Source organism: Phoxinus phoxinus (assembly GCF_949152265.1).
Source record: "Phoxinus phoxinus genome assembly, chromosome: 11".
NCBI classification, from domain to species: Eukaryota; Metazoa; Chordata; class Actinopteri; order Cypriniformes; family Leuciscidae; genus Phoxinus; species Phoxinus phoxinus.
In genome coordinates this window covers 16215185-16234813 of record NC_136886.1, presented here as the reverse complement: position 1 = coordinate 16234813, position 19629 = coordinate 16215185, and the positions used below count along the sequence as shown (strand labels likewise).

The window sequence follows — 19629 nt, the reverse complement described above, 5'->3', positions numbered from 1 at the left end:
TTTAGGGATTTTGTAATCGGTTTTGTTCTGCTTACCGTGAATGTGTATCGCCCGTTGATTTGATTATTTCAGTGCAGACGTTTCAGTTTTCCTAGCTGATTTTTTTTGTTCTAGGATGTGTGAACTTATGAGGTTGTATATCTTTTGAAATGGCATATTTTTCAAAACAGATTACATTGTGATGGGTTCACAAAACAGTGCTTTGCTATAAGAGCTAAAAGTTATTAATGAACAAAAGCAGTTGGAAACTATATTTGACCTGACAACAAACCCGCATTCTGTGTGTACATGCATCAGAGCACTGTTTTTTATTAATTTATTATGCATTGGACATGGGAAAAGTGCATTGAAATTTAACGTGCCCCTATTATGCTTTTTCGGATATTAGGGTACAACGGTGCTAAAGGCACACCTTAAAAATATATATTTTTACTACTCCCATAGAGTATGATTACAGAAAAAAAAAGCTTTTATTGAACATTGTTGGAGCAACATTTTGTGTGAAAATAAATCATAAAAGTGATTTGTTTGTTTAAAAATCTTATAAATGTATGAAGTGGCAAGGTGGGCCTTTTACCCCGCAGACTGGGTAAGGCTCACCAGTATGGGGTGAAAGGAACAAATTATTATTACTACTATAATTTAGCTAAACTAATGTTTTTATCCATGTTTAAGTTAATACTTGTTAAAAACAATCACTTTATTTAAAGTTTGTACTTTCTTCGGTTAATTTTGATAAATAAAATTCATTTTTGTTCAATAAATATACTGTCATTAAAATGTTAATTTAAAAAACCCAGAAAAGATTCTGAAAACATTGAATGAGATCCCATGGTAATTTAATATAGCTTTACAGTAGTAACTGTATGTTTTAATATCATATTTTTATTTTTATATTATGATTATCTCTGAGGTGGACACCCAACTTGAAAAATTATATTTACCATCTGAATCTAACCATGTCATGTAAACAAATGGAAAAGTCAGTCAGCTGTTTATTATCATGTTTATTATCGTGCCTTGACCTAAACGTCTACTTTGACCTGCCCTCAAACAGTAGTTGTAGCTGAAGAAGAGTTTGGTTTGTGTTGTCTTCTGCGCTGCGAAAGCAAATCCGCTTTGTATGCACTTCCGAAGGACGAGGACTCAACTCAAGCTTGAATTGATAAGGTAAAAGCGACACCGTTGTTACTGCTTGCATCACTGTGTATGAGGAAGTGCCGAGGAAGCCTTCTGAGCTGAAATTCAGATATGGTATGGGCGATTTGTTTCCAACACGCGCTGTTATACAGTAGTAGACCAATCACAACAGGCTGAGCCATCTGACTAATCAGAGGAGAGTAGGCTCTCAGATAGGAGGGGTTTAGTGTTTAGACATGGTAAGAAAAAAGGTGACGCTGCAATGTATACTATGAGAAAAAGCTACTTTTTTTTTTACCCTGCATGCATGTAAAAATTTAAAATGGGATAATAGGGGCACTTTAAATTCTGGTTGCTTTTAGCAACAAAAACAAGTTTTTAAAACAATACTAACTATATAATTGGACCTCAAATATTTGTTCTCTTGTTAAAAACATTTATTTTTATAAATTATATATATATATATATTTTTTTTTTTTAATATTTATTTACATTTTATTTATTTATTTTTATTTATTTAAAAATAAAGGCTAATTTAAATTCTAGCCTTTCTCACTTCAGTTTGAATTGCTTTCCCAATGATATTGCAAAGACAAATTTTTCTATTGAAATTGAGTATAAATGAGGTCTAATCATTTTAAGTAGATGTTTTCTCTAAAACCCCACGGCACTTACTGCCTGTTGATTGTGTGATTTAATTGGAGTCTTTTTGGACTTTATTTGGTTTTCAATGTTCCAGCATTTGGAGTGTGATCAATGAAATGACCTGTCTCTCATTCAATCGTTGATTCTTTATATTAAGATGTTCAAATTGTGCTTCTCTTTTTGTTTCCCTCTTTATAAGCTTTGGAGCAGCTACAGATCATCAGAGATACTTTTGTGTTCATTTCCGTGCTCGTTGGCAGCTATAGCGGTTAGTAGAGCTGATGTGAAGGTCAGCAAATGGATGTCTCATGTCATACCAATTCCTTCTCTCTCAGGGATGTAGATTGTAGAGGAAGCATGTTTGGTATGCTCCAGACAGCTTGTTTTCTCCTGGCCTGCAGAGCTGTATATTAGGTTTTAGTGTCATCCCCATTCCTCTCACTATCCCCACCTGCCGTTTTTGTCATCAACCGCTAATGTGTTCTTAAATGGAAATCGCTGTGAAGATTCAAATGGCAAATGGTATGAAAATTATGCTTTACAACGGAGCTGTTCTTAACAGCCATCACTTACTAATAAACTAAATTGTACATGCATGACTATGACCCAGTGATGAAACTAGGATGGAATAACAGAAAATTAAGGTAAATAGTTATCATCTCTACATTTTATTTGTTATTAGTATGAGGGGTTTTTTTTGTACTGGAGAAGATTCAGCTATAATATTGCAACCTGCCTTTTGAATTATATAATATAAGCTAACACAAATTTAAAAATCAGGAATGACAGTTTTTTTTAGTTTTTTTATGTTTATACACATATATACATATATACATATAACAACCAGTCTTTCCTGATTTTTAAATTTGTGGCACAAAAATATGTTATTGCTGAATCTTTACCGGTTAACACTAGGGGTGTAACAATATATTGTGTCACAATATATCGCAATACAAAAATGCAACTATGTATCGTGGTGACAATATGTAGTTCACCCAAATAGTTTTGGAGTTTCAGTACTACATTAAACTACCATATATAATGTATAATAATTAAATGGGGGGATATTTGTGGGTCCTGATAATGCCAAATATCTTATGTTACCAGTAAAAAGTGGCCTGCATTATTTTAAATGGATCCAGTCAGTGACAGAGTGCAAGCATATTCGTCTAAAATAATCTGGATTTTCAGCTTCAGAATCATGAATATATTTTATTTATTTACTTTTGTTTAGTTACCATTGTCCTGTGCATTGGGTTACCAGCACAAGTCCAAGCTTATTGATTTCCACACCCAACGTAATACCAAATATAGCATTTCAATCAACAGTTAATTTTTTGTTAACCTTTTACCAAATGCCTTGGAGTATCGCAATAATATTGTATCTTGATATCTATCGAATTGTGACATGAGGGTATTGTTACACCCCTAGTTAAGACATTTCTACTGTTTTTTGGTTTACAGACATATAGTTCTGCCTAAAATAATTAGTAATTATAATTCTGACTAATTAGCAGAAAGATGCTAATTCCTATCTGAAATTTAAATCACTGCCATTTAGCTCAACTATTTGCTGTACAAGGTGCAATCTGATGTTTTATTCTGAAGATCTGCATTGGGCATTGGGATCCTTTTACTTATTGACTTATATAACTGAGCACTTTCCATTTAGTCAGTTAACCGTGAAGCTCCTTTTGTGACCAGCAGTTCCACATGCTCTCACATGAGCATCATTCATTAGCAATTAGTTACGTAAGGCTTGCTAAAATTGATCACCCTCTACGTCTTTGTTGATAAGCCATTAGAGCAGCAGAGGGAATCCTACTCAAGTGTGTAAAACGTCTTACAATGCGGCTGCCCCGAGTGCATATGATGTAACGAGGGCATGTACGAGGAAAAAAGGGAAGGAAGGATGAGAAGTAAGACCAGGGAGACAACAAGCTATGCTTTTGTATGGAAATCTTCATAGTCCAATCCAATCACACTAAATTTTAAGCATGCAAAATTACCCTACAACAAACATGAGGAACAAGATATGTCGTCATGCTTCAGGGTGGCAGTGTTGAGAACCACCGATTTATTCAAAACAAAGTAACAGTTGCTGCATTTCAATTCACCTTGTACACTTATATGCCCTAAAAGTACTGTTTTTGTAAAGAAAAAGTACATACTTTTGACTGTAGCTGAATACTAGGCACATTTTGGGCCATACAGTATAATTTTGTCATAGTTGCAGCTTTAATGGGCAGCTCTGTTGCTTGGTTATGCGACATGTCACTGTTTAAATTGCCCTGTCAATCATCTTGTCGCAGTTAAAAAAAATCCTCCACATTCAATTTTATTTAATTTCCATACCATTTGGGAGAGAATAGTAGCACGTTGATCTGCCAGTTGCGGCTCCTTCATGTGGAGAACTTTCCTAATAGCATAATGATGAATTTAAAAGACTAGTGCAAAAATGCCCGTGCAAAATCAGTTTTTGTGTGTGTGTTTTTAGTAATTGTTGGCTTGGTGTCTTTGATTGGTCATTGTTACAATTACACAGCAAAGGTTCAGTGACATTTTTATTTGTGCATGGTAGAAAGCAAATTCTGATACTGACCTAATGATATACAATAAATATGGACAATTTAACTCCCGATTCAGGGAGCAGGCTACACGGTGAACTCCAAGAAAACGCTAATCTCGTGCAAACAGTTTGGGAATAGTCTACTACAAATGATGGCTGTGAAAGAGACTGAACACATTGAATAGGATATGTTTAGTTGGTGAATAGCATAGGTTACTATTACACAGTAGCGATAACGTTAAGCGCACCAGAATAAAATATAATATTCAGAAGTAAACCGTGTAGCTGATTTACAGATTAAGTTAACTTCCACAAATGAATAAGCACGACGATTCAGGGAGCAGGCTACACTGTGAACTCTAAAAAAACACTACGCTTGACCAAACAGTTTGTGAATAGGCTACTACAAATGATGGCCGTGAATAAAATATAATATTCAGAAGTAAACAGTGTAGCTGACTTAATGTTTAGCTGACAGAGTGTTTATGTCAGAATGTTTATTTTTAAACCACAACCTTCTAAACATCTTCAACGTGTCCCTATTTTACCGATATACTGTATATTTAACGATATCTTTTGCATTTCTAATCCAAACAACGTCAAACTCGGCTCTGCACTTACTCGTGCCCGAGACACCTGTCAAGTTTGAAATCCATCGGACATCGGTTCGAGAGATATGCGAAACACACACACACACACACACACACACACACACACACACATACACACACACAGACGTTCCTGTAATTTATAGATGATGACCAAACTTTTTTTTATATATATAAAATGTGGATAACATTGAATAAATATATTTTAATCAGACTATTATTCACTCAAACCCCTTTATCTAAACCTCTCTACTTAACTGTCGGTCTTGTAAATGGTTTTTATTTTATTTGTTTTACACTTTTTTTAAAACCCTTTTTAAATAGATATGCACTTCAGATTCTAATCTGAAAAAGTAGACTATCCAGGTGTCCTTTGAAATACTTATTTCAACACTACAATTTGGGAGGCACAATTCTAATTTTGAATACTATTTAGAACGAGTAGAATGCAAATTGGGACACAGCAAGTGTTTTTCATTTTCTTTAATGCAAACTTAAAAGGATACTGTAGTTACCCCAAAATTAAAAAAATTTCCTACACAAAATGAAAGTTAATTGGACCCTAGCACAGCAGGTTTAAAAAAACTTGCATGCATGAAAGTATGAAACATTTATAGTAACATTTAAAAATGATTACAGTGTATTTGCTGTCCAATTGAAACGCATTAATACTATATCTTTTTGGGAGTAAGAGGTAGTGCAGCCAATTTTCAAAAGTGTTTTAGTCTACATTATTGATAGACTATCATGCTCAAACTGAGTCTAGTTTTTCTAAATTCAAAAGCTACTCCTTAACTACATTTTCGTAAAAATTGACTTTGAGGTGAAATAGAATAATTTCCATTGTCCTGCCTTTTGTTGATTGAAAACCCAGCATTTGCTCATGGCTGTCGTCCTCGTCCAGTTTGAGCCTTCACAGTGATACAGAGCTTTCCCATAAGGACCTACAGCTGGCTTCCTGCTAGTTAATTATAGTCATCTCAAGAGAGAACTGCCAAGAAACAGACATCCGTCTTCTTTTTTGATGTGTAACGAAAACAAAATGTGTGCTCTATTTGTTTTGTTTTTTTTAGGATTTGTGCTTCTAATTCAAGCAGTAAAACCTGTCCTTGTTTGTTTTTAACCAATGCTTAATCATGAAAGACCTGGAACAGTTTTCCCAACCTTTTTTCTGGTCTTTTATGTACACCCAGATCCCCATCAGTAGGTTCAGAAAGGTTTATTCATCAGACATCCGGAAATAACCAGAAATATGTTGCTTTTAACTAAAAAAAATTTATACTAAAGGTGCAGTAAATGATTTCTTAGAAACACTGTTGATATTTGAAATCAACCCAAACAAACACACCTCTCCCTTCATTACTCCGCCTCCAAAACGCACAAACACTGTTATTTCAGGGAACTTTTGCAAGTGACCATAGCGTTTTTTTGTTGCTTTATTTGTATTTTTGTCTGGTGTTTGAGTGTAACGAAATTCTGGCGGCTTCAGTTCTGGATGAGCAGTTGCAATGTGCTTTGAAAGTTTAATTTTAGGTTTTGCAGTGGGGACAGCTGGGAGGAGGGAGGGCCATGATGTTTCCTAGAGAGACAAGAGGCAGAAACTATTTTAATTCTGCTCACAGCACACTGTCTGCTAAGATGTCAGCTCTTTCTTCATCTCCCAGGTTTAAGCACAAGTCAAAGTGGATGTGGTGATCTCATGTCTCGTTCCTGTCTGCCCTGTGGATCTCAGTAGGAAAAGGGCAGGGAGAGGAAGTAGCCTACTTATTACACTGCACTTATTGGAATGGTATATGAAGTTGTAATCAAATATGCTCTCTATTTTTAATTAATTTTACAACCCTGTTGGAAAATATAGCTTAAGCTATTTTGGAACATCAAAGTATATTTGTTGTTAGTCCAAGATGGTCTATCAGCTTGGTCCATAGAAGCCAGCTTCAATGTTTAAAAAACTTCTTGGTTAAAAGAATAATTCACACCCATACTCAAATAATCTTACTATGATCATGTTTCTGCTGTTTTTTTTTTTGTCCATATAGTGAAAGTCAATGGGTTGCAAAAGTTTCAATCTCCATAAAATGCATAAATATAGTTTAAAAGTAACCCATACAAGTCCAGCAGTTTAATCTAAGTCTTCTAAAGTGATACAATTTTAGAGCAGAGTTTTTAGAACTGCATGATGGTGCATAAATGATGACAGAGCTTTACTTTTTGGCTGAACTATCCCTTTAAGATTAATTTTGCAGCAATATGAAACGTACATTTATCAAAATATATATACAGAATAATATACACTATATTAATATTTTTTTTATTCTGCAAGGCCACCACTTTCAATTGATCAACAGTGTTACAACATACTTTGATTTCAAATAAATGCTGTTCTTTTGAACTTTCTATTCATCAATGAATCCAGAAAAAATAAATAAATCACGATTTCCACAAACATATTTATTAGCAGGATGACTGTTTTCAACATTGATAATAAGCACCAAATCAGCATATTATAATGATTTTAATTTTAATCACGGCCCGAACAAAAATGCTACACACATGAAGCATTAACATTTTTATTTTTATTAAATTGTATAAATTTATAGCAATAACGAAAGGTCTGACTTAATATTTGTGAAATGATGCTACATAAGACACCTGCACAAAACAAAAACAGCAGAAGCAAATGCAAATTTGCGTTCTGACAGTAGGTGGCGCTTATGGAACATCAGCGATTTCTTTGGGTACCGCATGCAGCGCTGCGCTAATGAACACTACTTATACGGAGGTAAGAGGAAAAGAAAATGCCTTTGAAGCTTCTGAAGACAGTCAGTTTCCTTCAGAGATGCATTCATATAACCCCCCACCATCAATTCAAGATTTCTTTCTTTCTTCCTATATTTTAAGTACAGGTGAAACTCGAAAAATTTGAATTTAAAAGTTACATTTAGTTCAAAAGTTAATTTATTTGCAGTAATTCAACTTAAAAGGTGAAACGAATATATTATATAGACTCATTACATGCAAAGTGAGATATTTCAAGCCTTTATTTGTTATAATTGTGATGATTATGGCTTATAGCTTATGAAAACCCCAAATTCAAAATTAGAATATTATGAAAAGGGTTTTAGCTGTAAGCCATAAGCATCACAATTATAACAAATAAAGGCTTGAAATATCTCACTTTGCATGTAATGAGTCTATATAATATATTTTAAGTTGAATTACTGAAATAAATGAACTTTTGCACGATATTAACATTTTTCAAGTTTCACCTGTATTTGCTCTGCTGGTGTGTCTGTGGTTCTTTTCTTTGCGTCCGTCTTCAGCGCGTCCCATCTCTGGCCTGTTAACATCCTGTTTACAGACTTTGTAATATTTTCACACCAATTACATTTTGGGAAATTACTGCAATGCAGTTTGTGTGTAAGTCTCTGGAATAGAGATTGGCAAAATAAAATTGTGTGTTTGGCGCAAAATACGGCCTGTCCTGATTTATGGCCGGTTGACCGGTGACTCTCATTTTGTTTTTGACAAAAATGCTCATCTGGCCTGAAAAGCTGGTCCCCACAATGCAAATCCTTATTGGTAGTATAATGAGGTCAAAGGCTCTCAAATGGGCCTGTGTTTCTTGGCAAATATAGCGGTTTATAAATAAAACTTGTTTTGAGGGGGGGGGGGGAACTCATAGAATTCGTTTAATTAATGTTCAGACTTTTATTGTCCAATAGTATGTTTGTCTTTTGTTTGAAGGGCCACACATTTTGGCTTTCAGTAAACACCTGCTGTGTGGTTCAGCCGAGGTGAATGTGCCAGACTTCATAATCCCAGATTATGCTGATTACGCATTTATCATGCAAATAATGCTTAGTATTGTGGAGTGAACGCAGTTGTTTTGGCAGCTCTGGGATGTGCAGCCGTGTTACAGAGCTCTCCCGAAGGTATTCAAGGTGAAGTGTCTATAATAAAGTGCTGTGTTTGCTGAGCTCTGGGCCTCTGTTTTCTGCCCGATAAACAGACAAGAGCTGACAGCTTTACAGCGGCACGGCTAGACCCGAGACAGAAGGGGCACGAGGAGCAGGCGCGGGGCTCTTCCACTCCTTGAGATCCTCCACAACATCCATCAAACTGCATTTCTAACAGCCGCGCACCTCTCAAGGTTCACCCTGCTCTAGGCAGGGACATTGTATTGCAGAGGACGTCGCCTGTGTAAAGCCTGTCTAGCATTCGTTTTTCACTGCTGTCAAGTTTTCCGAGACCTGTCCTCCTTGGTTGAATAGCTTTGTGAGTGATCTCACTGCGTTTATTCGGTTTTACTGACGTTAGCTCGGCTTGGACGGACCAGCACAGAGTGAGAGAGCATTGAGCCAGTCGAGCAGCTCATTATCCAGGCAAGCTGGCCCCACAGTGAGCCCGAAGCCGAGTCACTGAAGCACTCAGCGGTGTAATAACATCTCAAGAACTACTCCCCGTCTGTCCCTTTCTCTCCCAGCAGTGGCTCTGAGTTCAAACTCCCCTTTCAATTTCACTGGCTTTGTGGCCCGCTGAGAGTTGAGTCTGAACTTTGAGTTGTTCGGAACAAGGCAAAGAATTCTGTGCACAGGGTTTCTGTGGTCCCCTTAACCAAAGTGTCAGTAGTAGCACACTTCTCTTCTGTTTAATATATACGCCAAGGCTCAACAATACGTTTTTTTTTTCCTGCTGGGCTGGGGTTTCGTTTCACAAAAGCATCGTTAGCCAATTATGGATGCAAGTTCTGTCGTTTTTTTTTTTTTTTGCATAGTTCAATGAGTCTGTGTGTCCTGAAAACATATCCAGCAAACATTCGCAAACAGCATCGCAAAGTTGTGTTGTTGGAACTACAGCTCTCGACCTGTGGTTAGAAGCAGAGTTTCTTGTTTGCATGACATGTGGACTCAATAAATCCTTATCTTGAGCCTAATAAGCAAGCTGACATTCAGTACAATTTTATTTAGAATACATACAAATGTCATCTGCATCTTTTAGTTTGTCAAGAGATTTAGGGCGTTTTCACACCTGAAAGTCCGCATTAAGGTCCGAACCAAAGTTCATGTTTTGATATATTTTATACATTCGGTAAGTTTTGGTTTGGTTTCACACTGTAATTATGCGAGCGCACTAAATAACTTTACATGACATGTTTGCGTCCTGTTGTCATCTATGTGGGATGCATCTTGACATAGATTGGTTTGTAAACGGACGTGTGTCTGACGTCAGCGTGTTGTCAATTCGGCGGGTAACTTTGACAAGAATGAATGAACAGACGCATATCGTTAATAATAATTCATTACATTTATATAACACTTTTCTCTTCACTCAAAGCGGTTTACTAAGATGGGGATAACGATATTACGTATCGTTGCCACTGTACTGTTATTATTATGGCATTACTGCCTGCAGCACCAACTATACTCGAGGCTAGTTCAAATTCGCCAAATGAACGTCCTCGTGCGAACATTTTATCGTTGCCGGCAGGAAAGAAGGCTGTAAGCAATCCTGCGAGAACCACCGGAACTTCCTGTAAATGGTCTGAAAGTCCGAACCTTACAGACAATGCTTTCACACTAGAAACGAACCAAACCTTTGTTCAGTTTGATCCGGACCGAGACTACCTCTTTTCTTCGGACTAAATTTCGTCTGTTTGGTCCGGACCGTGGCCCGGTAGGTTCACACCCGTAATTTTGATTCGGATCAAACTGAAAAGTCTGAAAATCCAGACCAAACAAGGTAGGTGTGAAAGGGCCCTTAAAGCGTTGTTTTTGAAGAGTGCGCATGTGCGAACATGCTCTAGATCGTAAGAACGAGTCTATGATTGAATCTGTAAATAAAGCAAAATAACTGAGAAAAATTATAAATAGTTCTCCGATGCAATCCGATTTTTTAGCAAAACATCTAGCATTAATTCGATCTCAAACTGATTCATTAAAATTTGTTAATACTCCACCACCTGCGTGACGTCATTAACCAACGTGGTTGAACTACCAATTTGCGATAATATGGTTTGGCAAACAGTCGTGATTAGCTAGTTGATATCTTCATCGATGCATCGTACTATAGTAGTGAAGCAGCGAGTTACGTCGTTGTACGGGAAACGCACCCCTGGTTAAGACAATAGTTGTTGTTTTTCACTGGTCCCTCCACAAAATAGACCATTGCATCAAAAGCAGCTTGTAATGTTCTTTTTTTATGCAGTGGTCTAATTTTAATTCAGTTTTTCAGGACCAATTTTCAGTGCTAAAATAGGGCACAGGATTCTACCTTGAATCTCTCCATATGGGCAAATCCACTCAGTCTTCCCCCATGCTGCTCGGAGGCAGTGACGTTACTATAAGCAACCAGTATAAGACCCCAACTTGGAGCTTGTCCCACTTTTTGGGCATCTACCTTCTCTTAAAAAAACTGCCCTCTTTTTCTTCCCTCTAGACTTGTGTTTGCATTTCCTAATCCATATTCCAATAATGCCATAGAGGCGGGTATATGTATCAGGACAAGATGGATGTCTATGGATAAAAGGCACTGCTGAATAATTTGCATTCCCGTTAAGAAAGTAGCAGAACAGTGTTTCACATACAGTCATGGCAGATTGGGGTCGACTGTGATGACTGTGTGGCGGGTAGGATCTGGGGGTGCCTGGCTCATTTAAAAAGTGTTTCCCATCTCAGGAGTGAGGTCTTGAGAGAAAGAGTTGAAATAGTTTCACAGTCCTGAACCAGTGCTGGATTTAAACTTCATGATGTCTGTTATGTTACACTGTCTAGTATGTTACACAACATGACTTTCAAATTCAAACTGCAAAGTAATTTTTACAATAATTATATATATATATGACAAAAATACGTCACCCTTACTTTTAATTAAATGTATTTTTTTGTCACCTGAACATATATAAAACAAACAAAAAAAGATACTGTTTGCAGATTGGTTAATAAAAATAAATGTCATTTAATTTAAAGGGACATTTTGTAAAAAAAAAATTTTTTTTGCACTGTAATCAATAAAACGTAATCCTTTTATTCAACATTTTCTCATCTATCTGTGGTTTGAGCATTAATCTTTACCTCTCGCTAGTTGAACATCAACTTGTGTATCAAGTTCATGTTTGGGTCAGTGTAGCTGCAAGAAAGTAATTTAATATATTATGCTGGTATAACTGTACACATTCTCTCTCTCTTTTTCTCTTTCTCAGAAATATAGATATCAGGATGAGGATACCACGTCTCCTCCAGAACACAGCTCTCCACACCTACCAGGGGATATGCGTCCTCCTGAGCTGGTGCAGGTGTCGGAGAAGAACATCTCCCAGATCGAGAATGTACACGGCTATGTTTCCCATTCACACATCTCTCCGATGAAGGTAACATCTCCCAGAATTCCTCTGGCTCCATGACACGTTTCTGTGCTGCATGGCATCTATTCTATGTCTCTGTGCACTCTGTAAACATGCTTCAATGTTGCTTGTGATAGAATCTCCATCAGTGTCATGTTTACAAACAAACAAACAAACATACACCAAATAAATAACATTCACACACTAAATCAGAGACTAGGACTGCAACTAAGAATTATTTTGATAATGCATCTGTTGATTTATTTCTCAGATTAATTGATTAATCGAATAATTACTAAAACTCCAATAATTACAAAGTATTAATAAATGGTATTTATAAATTTAAATTCATTTGAATGTATTCTATATATATATATATATATATATATATATATATATATATATATATATATATATATATATATATATATTATTCCACATCCTGCCCAATGTTGTCCTTTAAGCAGTGTGCAATTTGAAGGCTATGAAAACAGTCAGGATAAGCCTTTATGCAAAATGGATATAATCGCGCATTTCTAACTTTAACAGAAACACAGAAGCAACACACATCTGTCAAAGCACCTGAAAGGGCAAGATATGTCAAACTATATGCTTTACTTTGAAATGCTTGACATAAAGCATTCTCTATAAATGTCCTTAGAAATCTGTTTTTTTTACTACTGAATAGTGATGTGACTGACATGTTTCCTGTGCATAGTTTGCACACACGATAAATCACATGCGCATTTTCAGTATTGATTATTATCGATCTTATCCATTACTTTTTGCAGACCTATTAGGAATAATTGAGTGAGTTCATCTGTCAAAAAAATCTGTCAGCAACAAATTTAGGATGAATAGTTTTCAGTTTTGTAGTTGCCAAAGCATTTTTATTAATCAAAACTACAAAAAAACCCATATAAAACCCAAATTGGGCTCTGATGCAGTACACAAATAAAAAAGTCTGCACACTGAAATTACAGCTCCAAAAATGTATTTATAAACAGCGCAACGTCTTCTTCATCAGGCACAATGTGTGTAAAATTGTGCTTGATCAAGACATTACTGGTTGTATCATTGCACTGTTATACATTGTTGGAGCTGTAATTTTAGTGTTCGTTTTTTAGCCTAAGCTAGTTTGCTGGTTTCAACTGGTCTGGCCTTTTGGTTTTAAAGGTTTGTGGGCTAGCTGGGAAACCAACTTTCAGAGCAGCTAAATCAACTGAACACTAGCTTGACTGGCTTAAAGTTGCATTATGTAAAAATGACAACTAGTGGTTGAAATAGGTACTGCAGTCAAATTCAAAATGATCGGAGATCGTCTTTTCTCCCGCCACCTGCTCCTCAGACTGGACGGCGCTCACAAGGGTTTCCAGTTTGAGCACACGCAACAGGAACGAGCGCAATGGACAATGGAAATTGGCAAATAGGCAACATGCAGTATCACAGACCAAAACAGTAACAAACATAGTAGAGTGAAAGTTACATACAGCACCTTTAAATCAGCTAAGACCAGCTAAGCTTAGATTTTATTTTTTTTGTGTGGTCATCATTAATGCACTATAGCCAGTTTACAGAGACGTTCTGCTGTACAATGACAGTTTTCTGCAGTAGTGAGATGGAATAAAATATGTATGCGGAGTGAAACGATTGTCAGAAAAAGATTTGCCTGACTATGTATTCAGTTCCTTATGTTAGCGGTCACGCTAATGGTTTCAGCTGTGAAATATTTTGTTTACAAGCCAACTGAAAAAAAATTCAGTGTTGGAGGATACTTGCATTTTTGAAAAGAAAGTCATTATGATATGGCCCACACATATCTTTATTCACTCTTTTCTTAATTGATGGATTTTGCAGAATGGATGTTAAACTGATCTTGGAATACCTTCATAATGATTGCTGAAATCAGATTAGAATCAGAATATTGAATAAAATGTTAGACCGTGTCCTAACCAGATGTGATGCAACAATTTTATATATATATATATTTGCCAGTGTTTGGGTCAAAGAGGATTAAATAATTCATGTTTAATTTGTCTGACTTGTTGCACAGCTATAATATATGTAATATTTGTGATTTTTGAAAACCATTTGCACTAATTCACACCGCGGAACCATTTTAAAATAAACTAATGAAGGTTTATATGAATATATTTATCCTGAAGGATATTTATGATTTAATATATTTACGGTTTAATATAAATTGTGAAAAAAAAAACAGGAATGGGTAGATGGACAATTTAAATATATACATTTATTTAAACTTTAAACTAAAAAGGGCATGTTATCTGTGACCTACATTTCTTAATAATGACCTAGTGTTCTCACTCACTGACGTCTTGAACAGTTCTCCCAATAAACTATTATTATTCTTCATTGTAAAACCCATGTGGTGCAGACATTCAAAATGAATGTGTCAGTTTGAAACTGCACAATTCCCAGCTCACTGTGAGCAGTGCTGATGTTTGAGGAGGAGGAGCTGTGCTGGGCTCAGATCAGTGGAGCTCCCTGCATGCCGACAGAGCAGCGCCTGACAAGCCCTGCCTGTCACCTCCTATCAGCCTCAGCTGCGCAGAGCACGAGCTAGTGCTCTCTGTCCCCGCACACACACACACACACACAAAAACACACTCGCTCTGTCATCACTATGAGCCTGCATTCCTCCTAAATCAGTCCATGTGCTCTAGGCTGATGGTGCTTTCTGGCTGCTGGCCCAGCTGATGCGCACGCTCTCTTAACTCTCCCTCACAACAATATGAGCTCTGAGAACGCGTGCATCATGCTACAAATATGCACCTATGCAATTGGTTTGTTTTCCTTTGCAAAAATGAATCATGTTGCCGCCTCGCTGACCGCAACAGCCTTTGATAGTTCAATGACGATTCTGGTTGTGATTTGTAAGATGATGATGATGATTCAAAACAACTTCCTTTGAATTAGGCTGGTAATGTGATGAGCTTTCAGTTTCTGTCCCTATTAGTGACTGCAGTGGTCTTACCCCACCTTCTGGCTATTATTTGTAATGTAAGGATCATTTGCAGTTTGCAGTATGTTATTTTTTTCAATATTTAATATACTGTATTCTATTCTATCTTAATATGCACAGCCAGATATAGGGAGATATAAGAAGCATTAAAGAAACCGCTTACAATTATTTAATACTTTTATAAAAAGATACACAAAATGATACATAGTCTTGTCATTCTGTTTTGGTGATCCTGTGTAGTAAAGTAAAAAATGTGTTTCCATATATATTAAGTCTTTTTTTCCTACATTTCTGGATCCCATTTAAACCAACAGTCACATTTTTAGCTGTGTTTGTGTCTCTTTAGGACTTTTAAATGTAAATGGTAGTTTAGCAGTGTAATTTCTTTGTCTCTCTGCTTTAATACAGAACATCGAATTATTTTTGTCAGTGCTGATCATGTTCCCATGAATCAGATCTTACTTCACGTTCTCTCTGCCCTGATGACGACGTGACTGCATGCTTTCTGCAGCACACGACACATGAACCACATGCCCCTGGTCAGGTTTCTATTTACAGACCGCTCTTCTGGCAGTCAAGATACAGGGATGCTCCCATCCAGAATATCCCATTGTTTAACCTTTCTTGAGTGGCACACAGCCTGGGTTTGTCTCCTAAAGCAGATGCACTTGTTTTAACGCCATGCTTGCTTCTAGTCGTTTGAGATATGGGCAACGTTCGTTTGAGGTTTTAGCTTTTTGCCTGATTATGGGATTGTGTTATGATTCCCTGCATGCTTGGCTGGAACTGTCGGCACAGATGGGGATGACATCTTGTGGCTCCCCATGTCCCACAGTTGTAGCGTCCTGTGACTGGCCTGCGTACTTGTAGAGGCCTACAATGATATCTGTGCTGAAGCACAGCAAAGCTCTGCTGTGATATTTTTATCCGAATGAATAAATAGTTTGTTTGTTAACATAAGTCCTGCACTAAGAGAAGTGGGTCACGTTATATTACATATTTTGGAAATACTGAGTGATATATTTTCGATTTTTGTGATGAATTTCCAATTTTGAATTCTTTCAAGGCTACATTTATTTGATAAAAAATTCTGAAAAAAATAGTAATATTGTGAAATATTATTACAATTTAAAGTAAATGCTTTAAAAATATACTAGAGGTAATATATTTTAAAATGTGCTTTATTTCTGTGATGGCAAAGCTGAATTTTCTTCAGAAATCATTATAATATGCTGATTATCAATGTTTAAGCGTTGAAACGAAAAATGCCTAATTTAATATTGCTTAATATTTTTGTTGAAAACAGTTTTTAGGATTCTTTGATGAATAGAAAGTTCAAGAGTACAGCATTTATTCGAAATGGGAAGCATTTTTTTCAATTTAATTCATCCTTGCTGAATAATAGTATATACATTTGTTTAATCTTATTGATCACAAACATTTGAAAGGTGTCAATGTCAGATTTGTCAATGTCTGTGCTGACTAAATATAAATTATACCTGGCTCTAGGTGCAAAGCAGCTTTGGGGGTATATTCCAGTCATAAATATGGCAGATAATGAGAATGAGAAATGAGAAAAAGTAAACGTGTAGAGAGTACTGTGCTCTTATACTTTTTTATAAACTTTGTGGAATTTTTGGTGGGCTTGAGTGGCTGCAATTCCATGATGACCCACCTATGAGTAATTGTTACAATCTTTAAAAATAATTCCAATGTGGTTTACATACCAAATTACATATAAGATTTACACCATCTTAACTTTAACCCAAAAGTGCTGTCACACACACACACACACACACACACACACACACACACACACACACACACACACACACACACACACACACACACACACACACACACACACACACACACACACACACACACACTTCATGACTTATCATCTAGATTAGAATGATGCACAGCTGACACATTGTGACCCATCTGTCAAAGCATTCTCACAGTGGCTGAGATGACATCATTTTCTCACTGTCTTCTGCCACACAACTTCAATTGTGTGTGTTTTATGAGTGTCTGCGGTTCATCATGATGATCCATGTTTTAATAAAAGTGCTCTGTGCGCTGCGTTATGAACGATCATCATCATGACATATGGGTGATTAGGGTTCAGTCATTAGACTGAACTCGCCTCATACGCACATTGTTTTATTCCTCACTTGTTTTTGCATTTGCAAATGCATTTGTTTGTTGCTTAGTGAAGTTGTTGTGTTGTGGCAGTAGCTGCATGGGTTTCAATGAAGGGCACGATGCTTTTACACACTTCTGTCATTCTAAAGCTGCTTGTGGGCACATTGTTTGATAAATATATATATATATTTGTGTGTTCATAAGTGTTTGGTACTCATATTTATCACCTGAGAAACTGCGTGCCCCTCTTCAGGTAGAGTCTCTGGAGTGCGTTTATGATGGGCCGTCAACATTAGGAGGTGAGGAGGTTCCAGCCCCCGCCTTTGCCACACTATACTCGCAAAGTGACACACTGATGCAGGTAACCCGGTGCAATTTTAATGGTCTCCATTCACACGTTTTTCATCATCATTCATATTATTCAAAGCACAACTCTCCATGCTAAATGATAACACGGATGGCACAAGCTTAGAGTTTGCTTTGTAAACACTAGGTGGCAGACATGTCACAGTGTAAGATGTCATGGATGTATGTTGGAAATGTTGTAGTTTGGATTATATAATTTATCCATTTATTGTATTTTATTTATACAGTAAACATGCAGTCAAAATGCTGTCAATTCCCTCTTTACTTCCTTAATTTCCTGTTATTTCATATGATCATTGTATTATTTAAAAGAAAAACAATTGTCTTTGTAAGTTTTAATTAAATATAATAAGATTTTTCCTCTGACGTCAGTTACGCTAGGCTACTGGATTGTTTTAACCAATAGCCAAAGAGTTATGTTATGTAACAGCCAGCATCTATTAAATTTTTACTTATTAAAAATGCATCACATTACGAAAGTAAAAGGTGCTGTGAACACCAATTCACATTGACTTTAATATTTGGTGTCCTGTGCTATGTATACATTGGATTCAATTCTTATGAAATCTTTAATTTCTTTTAAAACTCTGAATTTCTTGTTTTCAGATTTTTGTTTTGAGCAATGTTTTGAGGTATTTTAATCATTAGTAGCTAATATTAGTAATAATTGTGACACATTTGGGGCAAAGACAAGTACAGCTAAAAACACTTTTTCAAATTTTTATATCAGTGTGAATTGTATGTTGCTAGGGTTACCCTTTATGTTATTCGGAAAGAAATGACCATATCTTTTTGTTGTTGGCACTTTTGAAAAGGTAATTTTCTCAGATAAAATGGGCATTTGCCAGTGTTTGGGTCAAATAGGATTACATAATTCATGTTCAATTTGTCTGTCTGACTTGTTGCACAGCTACTCTAACAAACCATGTTCATCAGTAGGTCAAAGCATTTGGTCTCTTTGGGGTGTCCAAATATGATGTAAAGCTTAAGAGATACGTTTATCATTCAACAAATGAAATCCGTTACCGACTATGTATTGTGTAGAAAGCTTTGCTAGATTATCTTCGGTGTATATGCATTTGTTGTATTTTCAAGAAGTGGTGTGTAACTCTAGCCTCTCTCTGTTGATGCATTCAGAGAGTTGTTTCGTGTTCACTGAACAGAATGTCAGACCGCCTTTTTAAAGTGGGCATTTGGTGCTTATAAGGTTTGTGGCAACAAATGTTTTTCTGGAGGAGGTTGTGAAACAGGACACGCATCGTCTTTATATTAACATGCCTGCAGACTTCTACGCAAACAGATGGTACAGACTCAGAGGGCCTGCGTATATCTCAATTACTTAGTTATTTAATATCAAAGTTATGTTGTTTAAAAAAATTGGCTTTTCTAAAATATGACATTTGTCACATTTAACCTTAACAGAATAAATTAAGTGTATTTTTCATGCACATTTGCCTGGCAGTTCTTGTATTGGCCTTTCCATGATTTTACACATTAAGAATAGAAGATTACTATTTTCTCTTCTTTTTTTTCGTCTTCTTTAAAAAAAAAAACATTTATAGTATTTTTTTTTTAAATGGTCGGTGTTTACTTGGTCCTTTGGGGTATTTGGATTTTCAAAAGTTTGGGGATGGTAATTTTTTTTTTTTTTTTATGTTCTGTTTCTCAAATAAATCTCTTATGTTCACCAAGGCATTTATTTGATCAAAATACAGTAAGAACCTAAGATATTGTGAAATATAAGAATTTTATATAACTGTTTTCTATCTTAATTGCCATTACAGGAATACAATTTTAAAATGTAGGCTAAGCTGAATTTTCAGCA

The 19629-nt window shown here is 36.1% G+C and overlaps 1 protein-coding gene across 1 annotated transcript in view; it reads left to right on the top strand.

The window, feature by feature from the left end:
- LOC307007426 (disks large homolog 1-like) overlaps positions 1-19340 on the top strand; it is a 51285-nt gene extending 31945 nt beyond the window's left edge. Inside the window, exons 4-5 of the mRNA XM_079629468.1 lie at positions 12164-12331; positions 17692-19340. Of these exons, the coding sequence (XP_079485594.1) occupies positions 12164-12331; positions 17692-17883 (360 nt within the window). The 3' untranslated portion in view covers positions 17884-19340. The remainder of the gene's footprint in view (positions 1-12163; positions 12332-17691) is intronic.
- Positions 19341-19629: the final 289 nt, after the last annotated feature.